General features: G+C 44.0%; 2 protein-coding genes across 2 annotated transcripts; both read left to right on the top strand.

The window, feature by feature from the left end:
• Positions 1-16: 16 nt before the first annotated feature.
• Positions 17-7,743, top strand: ddx42 (DEAD (Asp-Glu-Ala-Asp) box helicase 42). Its single transcript, XM_079177461.1, has 20 exons — positions 17-79; positions 810-915; positions 1,036-1,251; positions 1,378-1,528; positions 1,632-1,693; positions 2,096-2,132; positions 2,506-2,658; positions 2,776-2,880; positions 3,102-3,221; positions 3,333-3,509; positions 3,628-3,756; positions 3,849-3,948; positions 4,033-4,080; positions 4,183-4,280; positions 4,583-4,859; positions 4,999-5,225; positions 5,327-5,437; positions 5,664-5,771; positions 6,111-6,738; positions 6,910-7,743. Exons 2-20 carry the CDS (start codon positions 866-868, stop codon positions 7,032-7,034), a joined length of 2,922 nt encoding a protein of 973 aa, XP_079033587.1. The 5' UTR covers positions 17-79; positions 810-865; the 3' UTR covers positions 7,035-7,743.
• Positions 7,744-8,684: 941 nt separating this feature from the next.
• limd2 (LIM domain containing 2) lies at positions 8,685-17,338 on the top strand. The gene is made up of 4 exons (XM_079177893.1): positions 8,685-8,824; positions 16,103-16,147; positions 16,252-16,388; positions 16,482-17,338. Exons 1-4 carry the CDS (start codon positions 8,822-8,824, stop codon positions 16,639-16,641), a joined length of 345 nt encoding a protein of 114 aa, XP_079034019.1. The 5' UTR covers positions 8,685-8,821; the 3' UTR covers positions 16,642-17,338.
• Positions 17,339-17,593: the final 255 nt, after the last annotated feature.

The following is a 17,593-nucleotide window of genomic DNA, read 5'->3' on the forward strand; positions in this document are numbered from 1 at the left end:
GACTCTTTGCGCGCACTGATGACGTAAGCGCCTCTTGGTCTTCTGAAAACATTGGAGGTTTCACTGGCACAAGAAACAGGTAAATGCGCCCTGTTTGCCCCTGTTAAAAAAAAAATATTGATACATTCAGCCAACGGATAGTGTTATCGTATACTGCGCGTGGTAGTGAGACGCAGCCTAACTTCACCCTATTCACAGGGTGACGATCCTCGCACACAACTCTATCTCTCATCTCGGCCTCATTTTGCGGCCTTGAGCTAACGCTAACGGTACGTGTATCGATGGCCAATGTTATGTTGTTATAAAGTTAACCACGAAACAAGTGACCGCCCTGCAGCCAGCAGCTGAATGCTAACGCTGTAATGATCCGTACCGTCGTGATTAGCTAACGGCTAGTTAGCTTTAGGTTAACTCGGTTACGCCACTTTCTCAGTCTGATAACGTTGTCTCCTGCAGAACCCGACGTTAAGTGTACCTAAATAATGTACTATTACTTTTTAGGAAAACTTGTGTGCCTCCATGGACATTAATTAAACTGTCAGTTAAAGTCTTTAACGTTATATTGCAACATTCGTCTTCTGTTTAATCTGCACAACTACGACCGTTAGATATGTAGCTTCGTGTTACGTACGAAGACATCATGATGTTAAGTTAGTGCTGATCTTCAATGCTGGCACGATGGAGGAAGTACCCCTCAATATGAATATACCACAGGTTATTCTGCTGATTTGAAAGACAATTAACAAAAAAAAAGTCAGGGTTACATTTACTTATTTGGCCTTATGACTAATAATCGGTCTAATTTCTAGTGAAACTGCCATCGTTCCTGAAAATACACCTTCCAATAGTGGTCCTTGTTGTCTAAATGGCAAGACGAAGTGTCCGAGGTGTGGAGATTGGTCCGGCTGAAGAGAGGTTTCCATCATTCAGTGCTGAGTCACATTTCATTTGGAGTATCTTCAATAAAGAACAAAGGCACACAAATAAATGCCAAGTGTTTGAAACTAGGTTTGTGTGTGTGTGTGTATTTTACAGCACAGCCATGAACTGGAACAAAGGTGGTCCGGGTGTGAAGCGAGGGTTCGGATTTGGAGGATTTTCCCTCGCAGGGAAAAAAGAAGAACCTAGTGTTCCTCAGAACCCGAACACATCATTCGGAACCCCGGGATCGAGTGGATACGGGAAGGGCCAGCAGCTCCCATCGTTCTACAAAATAGGGACAAAAAGAGCCAATTTTGATGAGGAAAATGCGTGAGTGTTGCACCTCTTCCATACAAATGCACTCTTCTACATAATATTCAAACCCCTTAAGAAATAATATGGCGATGCGGTGGTATTGAATAATTAAACAGCTGCAGCGTTGTCATTTCTAACAAGGTATTTTGAGGACGACGAAGAGGAGTCCAGCAGCAATGTGGATTTGCCGTACATTCCAGCGGAGAACTCGCCCACACGGCAGCAGATGCAGCCTGCTGGCGGGTCAGACAGTGAAGATGACCCGCTGGACGCCTTCATGGCAGAGGTTGAGGTGAGAGAAGGGACTCCGTCCGCTGCCGGCAGAGCCAAAGTAGAAAATACTTCCAAATGCTGAATCTGCTGTTTTCTCCAACACATTTTCTTTCCCCCTCCAGAACCAAGCAGCTAAAGACATGAGGAAACTAGAGGAAAAAGAAAAGGAGAAAAAGTCAGCCAAGTAAGACTCAAAGTTTTCATTTATTCGATTTCTTTTAGTCACTTCTGAGGTCATTATGTCGGTGCTTTAATTAAAATGTGCCTAGAATGAAAAAAATGATCCCCCACATAAATAAATATTTTGTGAGCGAAAGTGTAAGCCCCCTAATTTGAGATGATAATGCTGTTAACTTGTATGTAGCCCCTGCTCTATTCACTGTCTTAACTACCAATAGCAGTTATCTTCATGCAGTAATTACTTCTTAAGTTTCTTTGATTACTGGCACATCCAGCAATGTTTTTGCTGGCTTAATAGATATTATCAGGTGAGCACCGACCTTAGTCATAATGGGGTGTGTGGGCTGTCTTGGGTGTATGAACGAGCCGCAGGGAAGTTTTTTTTTTTCTCCGCTTGTCATTTCAGGGGTATTCGTGATGACATTGAAGAAGAAGATGAACAAGTGAGTGAGCCCTCCAAAGTTCTTCATCTACTACATCGTTGCTCAGAGAGATCTCCAGACCAAACATCCCCATAATCTACCCCCTCTAATGTTATAAAGCCCCCCCCCCCCCGCCCTTCCCTCTATCTGACCACGCAGGTTGCATTTAGGATTATTATGATGGAGTTGTTTTTCTTGCTGTCTAGAAAGTGTGAAAAAGCATGTTTTTAATTGTTGATTTTATATTGGCAAGTAATATGATGATGACAGATTGTAAGTAATTCTTCCCGTCTGTTGAGCTGAATGTCTCCTCAGGTTGTTGTGAGTACCTGGACGCTGTGGTGAGCAGCACACCGGCTCAGGTTTTCACATGAAATGCTGTGACTCTCTGCAGGAAGCCTACTTCCGCTACATGGCAGAGAATCCCACAGCCGGCCTGAGCCTAGAGGAGGAGGATGAAAACATTGACTATGACAGTGACGGGAACCCAATCGCCCCCACCACCAAGAAAATCATTCTGCCGCTTCCCCCCATTGACCACTCTGAGGTACGGTTGACCCGACTGTTTTGAGTATCGTCTCAGCTGTGGATTCATATTTGATGTCTTTTAACGTGTGTCATTTGAGTGATTTTTGATGCATTTCTTTGGTCTTTTTGTCAATAGATTGATTACCCACCCTTCGAGAAAAACTTCTTCAATGAGCATGAAGAGCTCATCAACCTGACTGGAACTCAGGTTGATGAGTTAAGGCACAAATTGAACTTACGGGTAAGTCATTCATGCAAACCAAGTTCATAAATGCTATACGATAAACACGTCATTGTTACTCTCATTCAATCATTTTGTTTGGCCCCAATCCATTTTATAGCAATATGTCTCGCAGTGGAAAAATCTTTGGAGACACGGCTCTTCATCACGTTTACACTGTCGTCGTCAGCATCATCGCAACAGTCTTTGGATTTGTTCTTTTTTCTTCTGGTCTTTCTCAGGTGTCTGGTGCAGCTCCTCCAAAACCTTCCACGAGCTTTGCCCACTTCAACTTTGATGAGCAGTTAATGCACCAAATCCGCAAGTCCGAGTACACTCAGCCCACACCGATTCAGTGCCAGGTATAGTGGCGATTTATCTTCAGCTTTCAAAATTGTTCCGCGTTAAATGTTTTCATGAACGATTTCATGAAGAATCGTTGTTGTTTTCCCTCCTCCCGATCTGGGTTTTAGGGTGTGCCCATAGCTCTGTCTGGACGTGACATGATTGGTATTGCAAAAACTGGCAGTGGCAAAACTGCAGCTTTTATCTGGCCCATGCTGGTTCACATCATGGACCAAAAGGAACTGGAGCCAGGAGAGGGGCCCATCGCCATCATCGTGTGCCCCACCAGAGAGCTTTGTCAGCAGGTAAGAAACGGGAAGGAACTGAGTCAGACTTTGTGATAGAGGATGTTTGCTTTAGTATTAACTGAGGAAGACATCGTTATTAAGCGAGCAGGCTCACTGATATCTGTCACTTTACCAGATCCATGCGGAATGTAAGCGTTTTGGGAAAGCCTACTCTTTGCGTTCTGTGGCAGTTTACGGAGGCGGCAGCATGTGGGAGCAGGCCAAAGCTCTGCAGGAGGGAGCTGAGATTGTGGTCTGCACTCCGGTAAGAGACAAGACGTCGACCTGCCGCTTAAGAGGAAAATTCACTCTCCGCCGCTGCAACGAATGGGAGATTTACTGTTTTCTTTTGCACAGGGTCGTCTGATTGACCACGTGAAGAAGAAGGCCACGTCCCTGCAGAGAGTGTCATACCTGGTGTTTGATGAGGCAGATCGCATGTTTGATATGGGTTTTGGTGAGTTGGCATTATCAGTGTTGCATCAACGATGTTTGAAACCTGTTCTGGCCACTACAGCTTATTTCTGTTTTTACCTTTCAGAATATCAGGTTCGATCTGTTGCTAGCCATGTCCGCCCAGACAGACAGAGTAAGTGGGTTTCCTTAAGTATTAAGACAATGCCTCTTTGTCGCGGATAGCAGGGCTTCAGGGCATTTAAAAATAATAATCCTTAAATCTTTTCCTTCACAGCCCTCCTGTTTAGCGCTACTTTCCGGAAGAAGATAGAGAGGCTTGCCAGAGACATCTTGGTCGATCCTATCCGCGTGGTGCAGGGAGACATCGGAGAGGTATGCAGCGTCATACATGCAAGAGATGTGGCTCCACAAAGAGATACATTTGCTAATATAATCCGTTTTCAATGTGCCTCAAAGACCCAAATCACAAATGCGAAACTTGTATTTTAGACTAAAGTGTGACGTGAAATATTTTCAGTCAGTGTTTAAAAGGCACAAATAGTTGTGTTCGGTTAAACCTGAGCTATCGTGGCAGCAAAAGTTAAACGTTTTTAGGTGTACATTATTTACACTTTCATTAAAATGTAATAAAATAATATACCGCCCTGTTTGAATTACCTTACTTCTCTGACCAGGCCAATGAGGATGTCACCCAGATGGTGGAGATGCTGCGCAGCGCCACAGATAAATGGGACTGGCTCACCCGGCGGCTGGTGGAGTTCACCTCCAGCGGCTCGGTCCTCATCTTTGTCACTAAGAAGGCAAACTGTGAGGAGCTGGCTACTAACCTGACCCAGGAGGGTTACAGCCTGGGCCTCCTGCACGGTGACATGGACCAGAGTGAGAGGAACAAGGTCATCAGCGACTTCAAGAAGAAGAACCTGCCTGTTCTGGTGGCCACTGATGTAGCTGGTGAGTTCAAGAGGAGGAGAGTTTTTGTGTCACTTTTTCAAACATTGGCTTTGTTTAGTCTTTCGTATATATCGAGAGATGAGTTTTAAAAAAAACATTATTTAACATTTTCCTGCTTACTGTTTGCTTTCCTCCCAAGCTCGCGGTCTGGACATCCCATCCATTCGCACAGTGGTAAACTACGACGTGGCGCGAGACATCGACACGCACACGCACAGGATTGGTCGAACTGGTCGCGCTGGAGAGAAGGGTGTGGCTCACACGCTCCTCACCAACAAAGACACCACATTCGCTGGTGACCTCGTGAGAAATCTAGAGGGAGCCAATCAATCCGTTTCCAAAGAACTGATGGATTTAGCCATGCAGGTGAGATAGATCAAAGAATCAACTACAACAAAAAGCTGTGGGGTGTTGTTTTTTGGATTTCATGTTTTTAACTGTATGCTGTTCACATTTTTTTCCCCCAGAATGCCTGGTTCAGGAAATCCAGATTCAAGGGTGGAAAAGGAAAGAAGATGAATATTGGCGGAGGAGGTCTTGGTTACAGAGAGAGACCCGGTCTAGGGGCTGAAAGTTCTGTGAGTTATTTATTTATTTATTTTCATATTGTGGGTACAATCATAGTAATTATTAGTAAATGAACACATTTAAAAGAAAATACCAGACCCCACCTGTAAACTTCGACCTTCTGACAGCGTTAAATGCTCTATGGTGGCCTGGGTATTTCTTTTGTATTACGCAGATTCATGGTGATATTTGGTGAAAAGTCACAGATATGCGAGTAACTCTCGGGTGTTTCTTCAGGAACGCAGCGGCAACTTCTTGTCTTCCAGTAGTAGCTTTGAAGGCTACAGCAAACCAACCAGTGGGGCGATGGGAGATCGCATGTCTGCTATGAAATCAGCCTTCCAGGTAGAACTCTCCATCTTCTCTAGTTCTGTCTTAATTATGATGTCTTTATTATACCTTTAACTTTATTTCACAGTTATTGATATGAATGTCTTTTTCTTTCCTATTTCTTGATCTTAACACAATACTAAAATACTGTTGTATTATTACTTGTGTTATGGGTGAGAGAGCAACAATTCTGAAGACCTCTTTTAAATCAGCGTGCTGTCAACACCCTGCAAATATATTTTGGTCGTTTTGTGAGGCAGTAAAATGCATAATTAGATTTTTTTTAATTCAGGATTCCTTGTTTTGCTTTCCAGACAGCTAATCTCTTCCTCTCAATGTCTCCTTCTCTTCTAGGCTCAGTACAAGAGCCACTTTGTGGCTGCGTCCAGCGGCCCCCCGAAGCTCAGCACTAAGTCTAACAGCTCGTCATGCTGGACTAGTGCCGGCAGCCTCAGCTCTGTGCCGACCGAGTCCGCCAATGGTGCCGAGCGGTCGCAGAGCGCCGCCTTGTCCATGTCCATGTCCGGCTTCACCAGCGCTGGCTCCCTGAGCTCTGTGCCCGCCACTCAAACCAGTTCACAGCCCAGCTACCCTCCGCCCGCACCTCCCCCACAGAGAGACATCCCTCGGGACAGACACGGGGAGGACCGGGGGCGCCACGACAGTTACCGCCACAGCGACAGGAGCGAGCGACAAAGCGGGGAGGAGCGATACGGGGACCGGGAGCGAGACGGAGACCGGGACCGCCACGGAGACCGAGACCGGGAGCGCCACGGGGACCGGGAGCGCCACGGCAGCAGCCGCCACGGAGATAGTCGTAATGGAGACGGAAGCAGGAGGGAAAGAGAGGATCGGAGGAGTGAGAGGGACGGGGGAGACAGGGGGAGTGGAGAAGGGAGGGACAGAGAGGATCGAAGGAGTGAGAGGGATGGAGGAGACAGGGGGAGTGGAGAGGGGAGGGACAGAGGAGAGGATCGGAGGAGTGAGAGGGAGGGGGGAGACAGGGGGAGTGTGGAGGGGAGGGACAGAGGAGAGGATCGGAGGAGTGAGAGGGACGGAGGAGACAGGGGGAGTGTGGAGGTGAGGGACAGAGAGGATCGTAGGAGTGAGAGGGAGGGGGGAGACAGGGGGAGTGTGGAGGGGAGGGACAGAGAGGATAGGAGGAGTGAGAGGGACGGGGGAGACAGGGGGAGTGGAGAAGGGAAGGACAGAGATGATGATGATAGCTTTGCTGTCCCTGAGCCACCAAAGCGTAGAAAGAGTCGGTGGGACAACTAAAAAAAAAAAAAAAAAACATAAATAAACACACCAATAGAATATGTGCAACTAACTGCTCCATGATGAGCTTGTCTGTTGTGTAGGCAGATAGCAGAGCATATCAGAGGCTGGCACAGGACCATAAGGGGGGTTTGTGGACTTTGAATAAAAGTGTACAGTGAGGTTGGTTAGGACCTCATGAAGAGTGTCAGACAGATCAACACGAGCAGCTCAGAGACGGTCACTGTACATTTATCATCAAGACTGTTGTTGTAAGTCAGCAGGATCAAACAATAGAGCTGTAATGAATCCTGCCGTCAGTAAACAATTCAAAACTAGGATCATTTTGGTTATTGTCTTGTTTGAGCTCCTAAAATGCTTTCGTGCTTGTAAACCTGAGGCTTTATTATTTTTTTTCCTGATCCTTTGCAAAGAGTGTTTGTGTGTTTTGCATTTTGTCGATGTACAAAGTTAAACTCTTAAAACTGTTTCATTTCCAAAAGCGCTCTGTGAGGATTCACAGTCTCACACACACACGTATGTTAAAACTATGTAACTCTTTCTGTGTCTTGTATTCAAGTTCTAGTGGAGTGTCTTTCTTTGGCATTTAGTTTGTCTATGCTTTTGAAATGTTTTTCAAGAAAGAAATTTGTTTGTATGAGAGGAATTTGAAGTGTTCATTCAAACATGGAAAATTAGGTTTTGATTAAAAAGATTCCTTTGGCGTCTATTTTTGTATCTTCTTTTCTCTGACAGTCAAAATATGTCACTCTGCAGTTTAATTTATGCAGTTGAGTTGTATTTCCTCACTCTGGCCACTAGGGGGCATAATGTAATTGCCTTAACGAACCGTTACCTCCCTCTGTTGTTTCAGTCTGATGACAAAGGGAATGTTAATAATGTTGGAAGTTGCAGCCTCCGACAGTGAAATTCTACAAATATTGCATTTGTTGCTCTACTACTTGTATTTGATAACTTCAGTTACCACTTCCATTCTTTATTTGTAATAATACAAAATATAATCCACAATTAAGATGTGATGTAATTATATTTAGTTGGTTATTGTCATGCACAATTACAGAGAGAAGCAATGAATGAAAATCTGAATTACTAGAAAATCATTCAAGTAAAACAATCTAAATAATATAACGCATTTTATGAAATATGTTTGTGGTAGTCACAAATATATATTAGATTTAAATATAAGACTTTAATCACTTGTTATCGGTGTATACAATAACTAAATTATCCACCTTAAAATGATGTACCAGTTAATGCATCAGTAAGTTAATACACATTATGAAATGGGTCTTTGTGCACCATGAGTAGGCTACGTGTATGTTTGGATCTGTAAGTATATTTTGATGCCAATACGTTTGTATGAAGTAAACCTTTGAATGCAGAACTTATGCTAGTATTTCCACATTGTAGTAATACTATTTTTTTTCCTAATGTAAAATCTAGTAGTGCAGCACTGGAGCTCGTTGTGTGGTGGGTAATATTTACATAAAAGCCTGACAGCGACATCCTTGTTTCCACTATTAGTTGCCATTCTTCCGACAGACCCTGAATGCGCCATGAGCAGATGAGAACCAATAGCGCGCGACATCCTGCCGGAGAGAGAAAAAAACGTTCTGTTGAAAACGGAGACGTGAGGCGAAGCGGAGGGTAGAAACTCACCGGGTTAGGGGACACAACGTCTACAACAAAAACCTCGAAAACCTTGAATGAGAGAGCAAATATATCAACCTCCAGCCTCTGAGTGAACAGACGTTTATCGGCCAGCCTGTCGCAGACAAGAAGCACAGATGGTGAGAGTGTGTTTTAATCGTCTGTTTCGTGGCTGCAGCCTCCTCTCCTCTCCTCTCCTCTCTCTTCTTTTTGTGTGTGATGAGGTGAGGTGATGATGTCCGTCCACCCGCTAACGGGGCTAGCTAACAAGGGAGCCGGTCGGATGTATGAGGTCCGATTGTTGTGTGTAAATGCACGATTTAGACATTGGATGTATCAAAGCAGGCTTGCGTGTTGAATTTGAGGAGAATTTAAACGCCCCGTCGTGTTCCTCTGAAGCTAGCAGTGTTTTAACGTCTGTTAGTTAGCTAGCTTGCTGGCTAATTAACATCAAAGAGGATTTAAACCCACTGAATCATACATTTAACAAAAAAATTCTCCCATCAAATTTGTGCATATGTATAACGGATAATTAATTTAATTGCCCTCCCCTATTAGCCGGATTGTAAATTGATCTGTGATTTTATATTATGTTCCGTTATTTTTTTATGTTTTTGTTTTTGTTAAGCAGTTCAAGTTCCAATCCGGAGCAGATTAGTGTGATTTTGTTGTTGTTGTTGTTGTTGTAAATGCATGTTGTAACTGGCTCCAACCTCCCCAGTGTTGCATTAAGGTCTTTAGTAGAGCATTTACAGACAGTGAATTAGTCTGTAATAGGGATTTAACACCACCCACCCTCAACAACATTAAGGCACATAAACTGAAGAGGAAACCCCATTTCTGCACTCGTTTAAATTGGTTTAAATTCTGTTGCTGTGCTATATCTATGGTGGAGGTGGGACGTTTACAGCACCCCTCTGATCATAAGATCTACCCAAATTTATGTTATTGAGACATTCGTATCCTGGTTTTGAGTTGTATCCTACTTTTTAATTGTATTTTCGATATGCCATTTTACAGAGCAAGTGGTGAATCCTGGTTATTCCTATCGCCATATAGCTACATGGTCATAACTGTATCGAGGTTTCTGGTCGTTGCTTTCAGCCACTCCTCTTTGTTCACACTGATCAGAAACCTTAACGAGGTCTTTACATGCCACAGACCCTCCAGCTAGCATATGGAGGTTTCCCCCAAAACGTATCCAGGTTTTATCCCAGGACAAGGTGCTGGTATACTCCCAAAAAAATAATTCACGCCTGGGATACTGCTTATGAACTCGCCTACAGCTGCTGGGCATCTGATTAACACCAAATGGATGAGTGAGTGGAATAAACCTCATCATTAAATTTAAAACCCATGTAAGAAAACACGTGTTCCCCTCTGTGATACAAATCGGTTGCCTGTGTTAGTGTTGTTGAGTCGTTTACAAACTGCTCTGAGGTCTGGTAAAACCATCCAGGGAACCACATTCACAAACAGCCTGTCATTATAGCCCTGGCATATGGCGGGAAGGGCTTAAGTAAGTATATGGTCATTTTCATTTCCTGCCACTGTCAGTGTGGGCTGGCTGACTGTAGTTTTAGTCAGAGTTGACGGCACAGATTGACACGCTGCTCTGCTGGCTGCTTTACGTCAGTATTCTGGTGGATTTAAGAGAGAAAATAAATAAACAAATCATGCAGATTTAGACAAAGCACGTCGTACAAAGCGGCAGCGAGGACTAGCACCATTCATTTTGTTTGACCATATGCTCTTTTGTCAAACAATAACCATTAACGGCACACAAACCTGATTTGTTGGGCATGTCAAAAGAGCCATATGTTGTTTTTCCTGCTGTCGGATGTGCAGAGCAGTATTAAATGGGTCGCCAGCAGGCTAAAACGGTCAGCCTAATAGTTTTAACTAGCCTGTTCCCCGTTCCCAATCATCTACTGTGTCACAGTCAGGCGTTACTTTGAAAATGAGAGCTATAGTCCGGCTGGTTGTGTGAGCTAAAGGAACATCTCAGGCCTCTAAAAGGTGTAGAGGTCCCTCTGTGGGATTAAAGGCATTCCAGTGATACTATTTGTTGGTATTATATTTGTATCGCCAGCTCTCTGCTGTTTGAAATCATGTGTGTGAATAGTTTCAGCAACAACAAGCACATTCTCACATTGCAATGCATCTTCAGTGGCTTTCAGCGCTGCTCTAATGCAGGCTATCTGGTTTTGAAAGGACCTCTGGGGCAGACCGGTTAGAGAGACTCGGCGTGTAGGGTTTCCCCTCAGTGTCATCCGTCAGCAGCAGCAGCCGAGGAGCCACATTTTGAAGTCTGCAGAGCTCAGTGGGAATCTACTCACTTGTGACTTCAATGATCTGCTTTTGATCTTTGGGAACTAACAACTTAAGGAGATTTGGTGGAGAAAGAAAAGTCTAAAACGTTGAGTCCCGTGTCGACAACGTCTTGGGCTCGCAGTGAAGCAGCCTTCACTGTGTGATGTAAATGTTGTTTGATCGCAAAGCAAATATTTGCATGTGCATTTCTTTTTTCTTTTTTTTTTTAAGACGGGACGGGGCATGTTTACCCTGAATTCCAGTCCTGAAGGAGCATTTGGTTGTGAAATGTCTCCCCCTGTGTGATAACATCTGATCAGAAGCAGCACTTCAGGCTGTTTCTTCTCCTCCTTCGGCAGCAGCCTCGCTTCGTCAAGTCAACACAGGCTCCTCGTCTTCAACACATTCTTTCACCGGTTCTGTTCTTTGCAATTTTAAGACGAAAAAATAGGAACGGAGCAGCTGCTGCAGCATTCCAGCACCGGCCATTAGCTTTTATGAACATTAGAGGTTTGAACAACAGAAAAAAACCCTGAGATTTATTCATTTGTTCTTTAGGAATAAACATTCTGACTTTATTGTTAGTATGTGATTTTACGAGATGTTTTAATTGGTGTATTAGGTAGATCTCTGACACAAATGATGGAAAGAGGACCTCAGTAGTTTTAATTGTGCCCTCGGGCAGCTTTTTATGAAGAGGGCTTTCTACTTTAGCAAAGTTAGACAGAACTTAAGGTTCTCCCAGTTGCTGACTACTAATTTATGAAGAATCATTCTCTCAATGTGAAAGAGCAGCAGCTTCTCATAAATAGTGATATAATGTGACCGCTTTGTTTTTTGTAGACCGTAGTAATCTATTTGAATCAACAAAACCACAACAACAAAAACCCACTTCTAAAACCACCTGGACCTGCAGTGATTAGTTGATTAAACAATAAGCGGGTCAACAGAAAGATTATCTGCTTCTGTTTTGGTAATAAATGAATCGTTCAAGTTATTTTTCAAGCACAAATGTCAAACATAGTCCCAGTTTCTCCAACGTGAGGATTAGCTGCTTCTCTCTGTTTTCTATAATAATCTGAATATATTTATAGTGTTGACGGGACATTTGAACTTGAGCCGTTTTTAAGCACTTTACAGACAGCAACATGAACCCACATTTAGATATATAATTTAAACGGATCCGTACAGCCTCCCCAGACGGGAAGTGAAAAAACAAAGTGTCTGCCCGGTGTCAGCTGACTAAGGAGACGTGCACTCAATGCCCTGTACCTCCAAGCAGAGAAAAGTGCCCCGTCACATACAGGAAGCTGAAAAAGGGGAAGAGAACTAGTAGCTGATCAAACGCCTCGACGATGTGTGAACCTCCATCTGCACTCTGAAAGATGTTTCATCCACCTTTCATCAGTTCCTCAGCCAGTCAAAGTGTCAAAACCTCCGCTAATACTTGAGTTTTTTAAATGTATTAATTAGTTGTTCTTTCTTCTTCCCAGGCATCTTTCCCACATAACTTGCTTCGTAACAGAGTTATTGATGGGAAGCTGCTGTCTGTACGTCTGACCTGCAGCAGCTGGTGTAGTTGTTGGATCAGTTTCCTGGCCTGCAGGGTCCAGAAAGTGCAATATAGAGTAAAGTATTACACTCAACGCTCATGGTTTATGTTGCTAGCACTGGACTGGAAAAGATTGTTTACTGATGGATGCGCTCATTAACACCGTTTGGTGTCTTCCTATTTGTTCTGTTTTTTTCCTCCTCTCTGGTGTCCCAAACGATCAAACGATGATCACGTTTCTAAAAGATAAAGGATGAGAGAGAGAGAGAGAGAGTGGGAGCCTCGTCTTGGATTAATGACATAAGACGTTTGTTAACATAGCGTGCCCTTCTAGGGGCCTGCTGCAAGTGAATGGAGCACCACGGTGTGAATTCAGAGATGGTGGAGTGTGAAGCAGGAGAAGATCTGTCCAATTATCTGGTGTCCATCAGCACTGGGAACAGAAAAAGAGGAGTTACTTCTTGCCTTTTGAACTCTTCGTGAACATGTTGACCTTTCGCCCTCGTGCTATTCTTTAGAGTTGTTGTAACGGTTCTAAATGGCTGTGATTTACGTCAGCAGATTGCTCTCTAAACAGTGAGATTTAGACAACACGGCTCTGGTTTGTACTGGTTTGCCGCCTGTTTGACTTCCATAACGGAGAAGGACTTGCATACATTATGTTTGAGGCTGCGTTCTTAACTACATCCTCAACTTCTCTCTCTATTGCATCTATTCATGCGGGTGGTCTGCGGCCTCCGGGGGCAGAAGGCAGTGGGATTTGTGACAGTAATGCTGTGAATGTTTGACACAAAAAGGTTAAACCCAAACTCGTCCTTCAAGCTCACTAAGGGACGAGTTCTCCTTCAAAGAAATAGCTGTTCACCAGCTGCGAGAGGTGTGTAGTTGACGGCGGAGTTTGAAAGATGGCCGCGGAGCGAGCCAAGACGCCCGGAAGTGGGGTTGGTAGGAAGTGGAGGGATTCATTGAGCGAGGGATCTGCGCTGTGAGGTAAAGAGTTGGTAACTTTTGTCGCGAGAAGATTTCACCACTCGTGTGAAAGTGTTCTTTGTCTTCGGAAAGACACAACTCTCTCCAGCTGGCTCCGGCTCCTCTCGCACACTGCTATGTCAAATTGCTTCACAGTTGAAACAGTGTTTGGCTCAGCAGATATCTAATTAACTACACGACAAACCCTCTTTATTTACGTTTACATTGAACACCTTGTTCTGTGGTTCGTGTGCTTCATTTCCAGCCCCTCCACGTATTTGGTTCTCCTTTTGTCTCTTTTATTGAGCCAGTCGGGACTCGAGAGTTCATCTGTGAGTTGTGTGCCTCTGAACGGAGATCATAAATCTCTGGAAGTGTATTCACTCTGCAGCTAAAGCATCCGTACAGAACTGGTAGTCGTCGGCGTCGGTCATTCATTGGGATGACAGTCAGGGAGGACTTCAGCTGCTTCCCCCCCCATCGGGACTCTGCAAGACGGAGGAAGCCAGATGTGTCACATCAACTTCCTGCCACATTCGAGCTGATTGGTGGCAATTGAGACTCATGCACATATAAGGTAAAAGAAGACAAGATGGCACAAGCTAATCTGAATTCTTCCGGGAGGCCTGTGTATGTTTGGAATGCATGCCTAGTATACCCCCTAACATGGTAACTAATCTTGCTGCGTTGTTTTTGCCACAAAAAAAGGAAAAAAACAACACTGGCGATACTTCGCCTTCACTCAGATCAGCTTTCCTTATTTGGCTGCATTCATTTCATGATTTCACATGTACAAATGAAGCCTAAATTTACCTGAATTTACTGTACTTACAGCCTCCCGCTGACACAAACCTCTCCTACAAAATGTTCTGTGAGAACTTTACATATTCAAAGTGTTCGATAACGTCGAGGAGATCAAAACCATGTCGGCTCCTCAGCCCTGCTGCTGCTGCTGCTGCTGCTGCTGCAACAGGAAGTGGTCTAGTCTGCTAGGAAACCGGCAACGTGTGAGCTGCCTGCTAGCTTAGCCTCAGCACATTAACCGAGCTCAAGAGGAGTCGGGGACGGAGAGGAGACGGTTGGGATGTGATTGCATCGACAGGAAGCTGCATGGCCTCACTTAATGAGCCCGTCGGTTCAAAAGCATGTCACGCGGTTTCCCGTAAGTGCAGAAAACAGCCTCGCTGCTTTTTCCTGCTCTGTTAAGTGGTGCATGAAATTAAAAGGGTAAAAAGTATCCATCTATATAACTTGAGACGATATGCATTTGTCAACTGATCTCTGGTTGTGTATATCTGTACACTGAGCTCCAATGGTTTCATACTATACCCTTCTTTTAAATGTCATTTTTCATGGCAAGCTAAACAAAAGTTTCATGTACAGGCCTGAATATAGTTTTTTGGTCATTATGAAGTAGAAGTAAATTAGCTAAACTAGCCAAAACAGACAACCGGCTTCTCTGTCATTGTCTGGGAAATGTACTCCGTTACATATAGATAGCCTAGTTACAGATACTGTGATTATATTTCTTCAAGTTTAAAAAAACAAAAGTGAAACACACACTGTAAACTTTGGCCACTTAAGCGGCTCTTTATCTCAACCTCTTTATGAGGAAGATGGATCCATCACTGTGGTGGACTCTTGTGGTGGTATTTTGTCTACAAAGCAAGATATTTTGCAAGTCAAAGAGTAATAGACCTGAAAAAAAATGAGAATCAGCAGTTCCCTTATGATGCCAAAGATCTCCTTCTCTTTCCCACTCACACACACACACTCTCCACCTCCACCACTTCCTCCAGCTCCAGCCAAACTGCCTTACATAACGCGGCTTTAGCAAAGTCTGCAGTGGACTTTTCCCCCTTGCCTAAACAGAGGCTGCCCTTCTTCCCCGCGCACTCGCTTTTTTTTCCCCCATGGCAGTTACTGTGTAACCGTCTGAATGTCCCTCTGTCTGATGATTATCCGCTTGAACTACCTGTTAGCGCTGCTTAAAGATGTGGCCGCGGCGCTCGTTCCTCCAGAGGAACCGACAATGTGCAGGGGAAATGTGGTGACATACGTTAAAAATGGCAGCCGGATAATTAAAGAGTACACCTACAAATTGTGCAAGACGTGCCTCATTACACTGATGGATTGCAAAGTTGGAAAAAGGAAGACTGCCGTGTTGTAATCTCCCAGCATTTGTAAGACACTCGGTGTGATATTTTTCTTGTGAGGTTTCCAAAACTGGATGTCGGCTTCTGAGGCTGTTCCGCTATGTTGAGGGCGGCCCCATGCAGAGCGTCCCACAGCTCGGCTCACATGAGCAGACAGAAGGCACCTGATCCTCTCCCAGGGGTGCAAAGAGACAGATGGAGCAAATAGAAAGGTGGGGGGTGGGGGTGGGGGGAGAGATGGGCTCACACACTGGTAAAGGTAATAAGAGGACAGTGAAGAACACATTCTTCCACCCGTGTGACGTCAAGTTGCTTGTAATCTCAAAGGACTCACCGAATATCTGTTGTTGCCAATTTAGAGCACAACAGGAGTCGTTATACACGTGTGATTACATTTTGTTTAAAAGTTCTTTTCTTTTCTTATCCAGGACACCAGGAACACCACTGAAGAGAAACCTGTCCAGCGATCTAAGGTGAATATGCATCGCCTGTCTTGTCTTTCTCGTCCTTTTTTTAGATCTCAACAAAGACCAAAGGGCGTCTTTTTGGTAACAAACCTGTATGTTCATGTGCTCAGTCCTTCAGCTTTAAGACCCAAAAGGAAGTGTGTTCATCATGTGAGAAGACGGTCTACCCGATGGAGAGATTGGTTGCCAACAACTTGGTCTTCCATTCATCATGCTTCTGCTGCAAGCACTGCAACGCCAAACTGAGGTGACTATCTGCATTGTTTTGTGTATGTGACTTTCTCCTTTTTGGTTTGTATATAACTGCTTCATTCCTCCTCTCTCTCTCTCTTATCTGCAGCCTTGGCACCTTTGCAGCTCTTCAAGGTGAATTTTACTGTAAACCCCACTTTCAGCAGCTGTTCAAAAGCAAAGGCAACTACGACGAGGGCTTCGGGCGCAAACAGCACAAAGAGCTCTGGACCTCCAAGGAGTCAGAGAATATAACGAAGACGGCATAATCCCGCCCGTGTCCCGTTCCCAGCCACGCCTCTTTCTTTTCCTCCTCCTAACACCTCCGATACATCGCGACGAACACGCGCCTCATATGCTGAGGCGCTGTTTTAATCTCCCACGCGCTCACTCGCTATTTAAATGCCATCAGAACAGATACATGCACAAACAGCGCGGAAATGACTGGCCAGTCATGATCCATACCACTTACAAAAAAAAAAATATGATTTTTTGTGGATATATTTTGGGTTCAATTTAATTGATATCTGTATTTTCGTCATTTTATTTTCCAATTTCCTGTTTGGAATTGGTAGTTGATTGTGACCAAAAGCCTTCTCTGGTATGGGGAGTGTAATAATAATAATAATAATAATAATATAGTCACTTTTTTTTCTTTTTATTCTTTTTAATAATTTGCACCCTTTTTATTTGTATTAACTAAGTAAACTGTATGCTCAGGCAAACATATCAGAGGAGTTACAGAGCATCCGTGTTTGGCAGTAGAGCATACACTCAGGATTTCAGAGATAATATTGCATCGTCTCACTCAACACAAATCAAAATATCAGTCCTCAGTATTGTGACTTTGCTGTCCGACAGTTATGTCAGTTTGTTAGGTTTCGTATATTTGAGGAACAAACAGGGTACAGAGTACTGTAAAAAAAAAAAAAAAAAACACAACGGCACACATCAGCAACAGCTCACCTCTCGTGTTTCTATTTTTGTGTTACGTTTAATTATTGTCCGCTTCATCCCACGGTGTGTTCCCATTTTATTGACCACTGTGAGTCGTATCCTTGCATGTTGGGATGACTGGGTCTTAATAGCCTTATCTTATGACTGTATTGATCTGTTTGTGTTGTGAATGACTCGTTTCATTGATGCATAGCGACTCACTTTTTAAAGGTTTTTAGAAGCACTTGAGTTTTGGATTTGATGTCTCGGCATAAGTGGATACCT

The sequence above is a fragment of the Pholis gunnellus genome (assembly GCF_910591455.1).
Source record: "Pholis gunnellus genome assembly, chromosome: 17".
Taxonomy (NCBI): domain Eukaryota; kingdom Metazoa; phylum Chordata; class Actinopteri; order Perciformes; family Pholidae; genus Pholis; species Pholis gunnellus.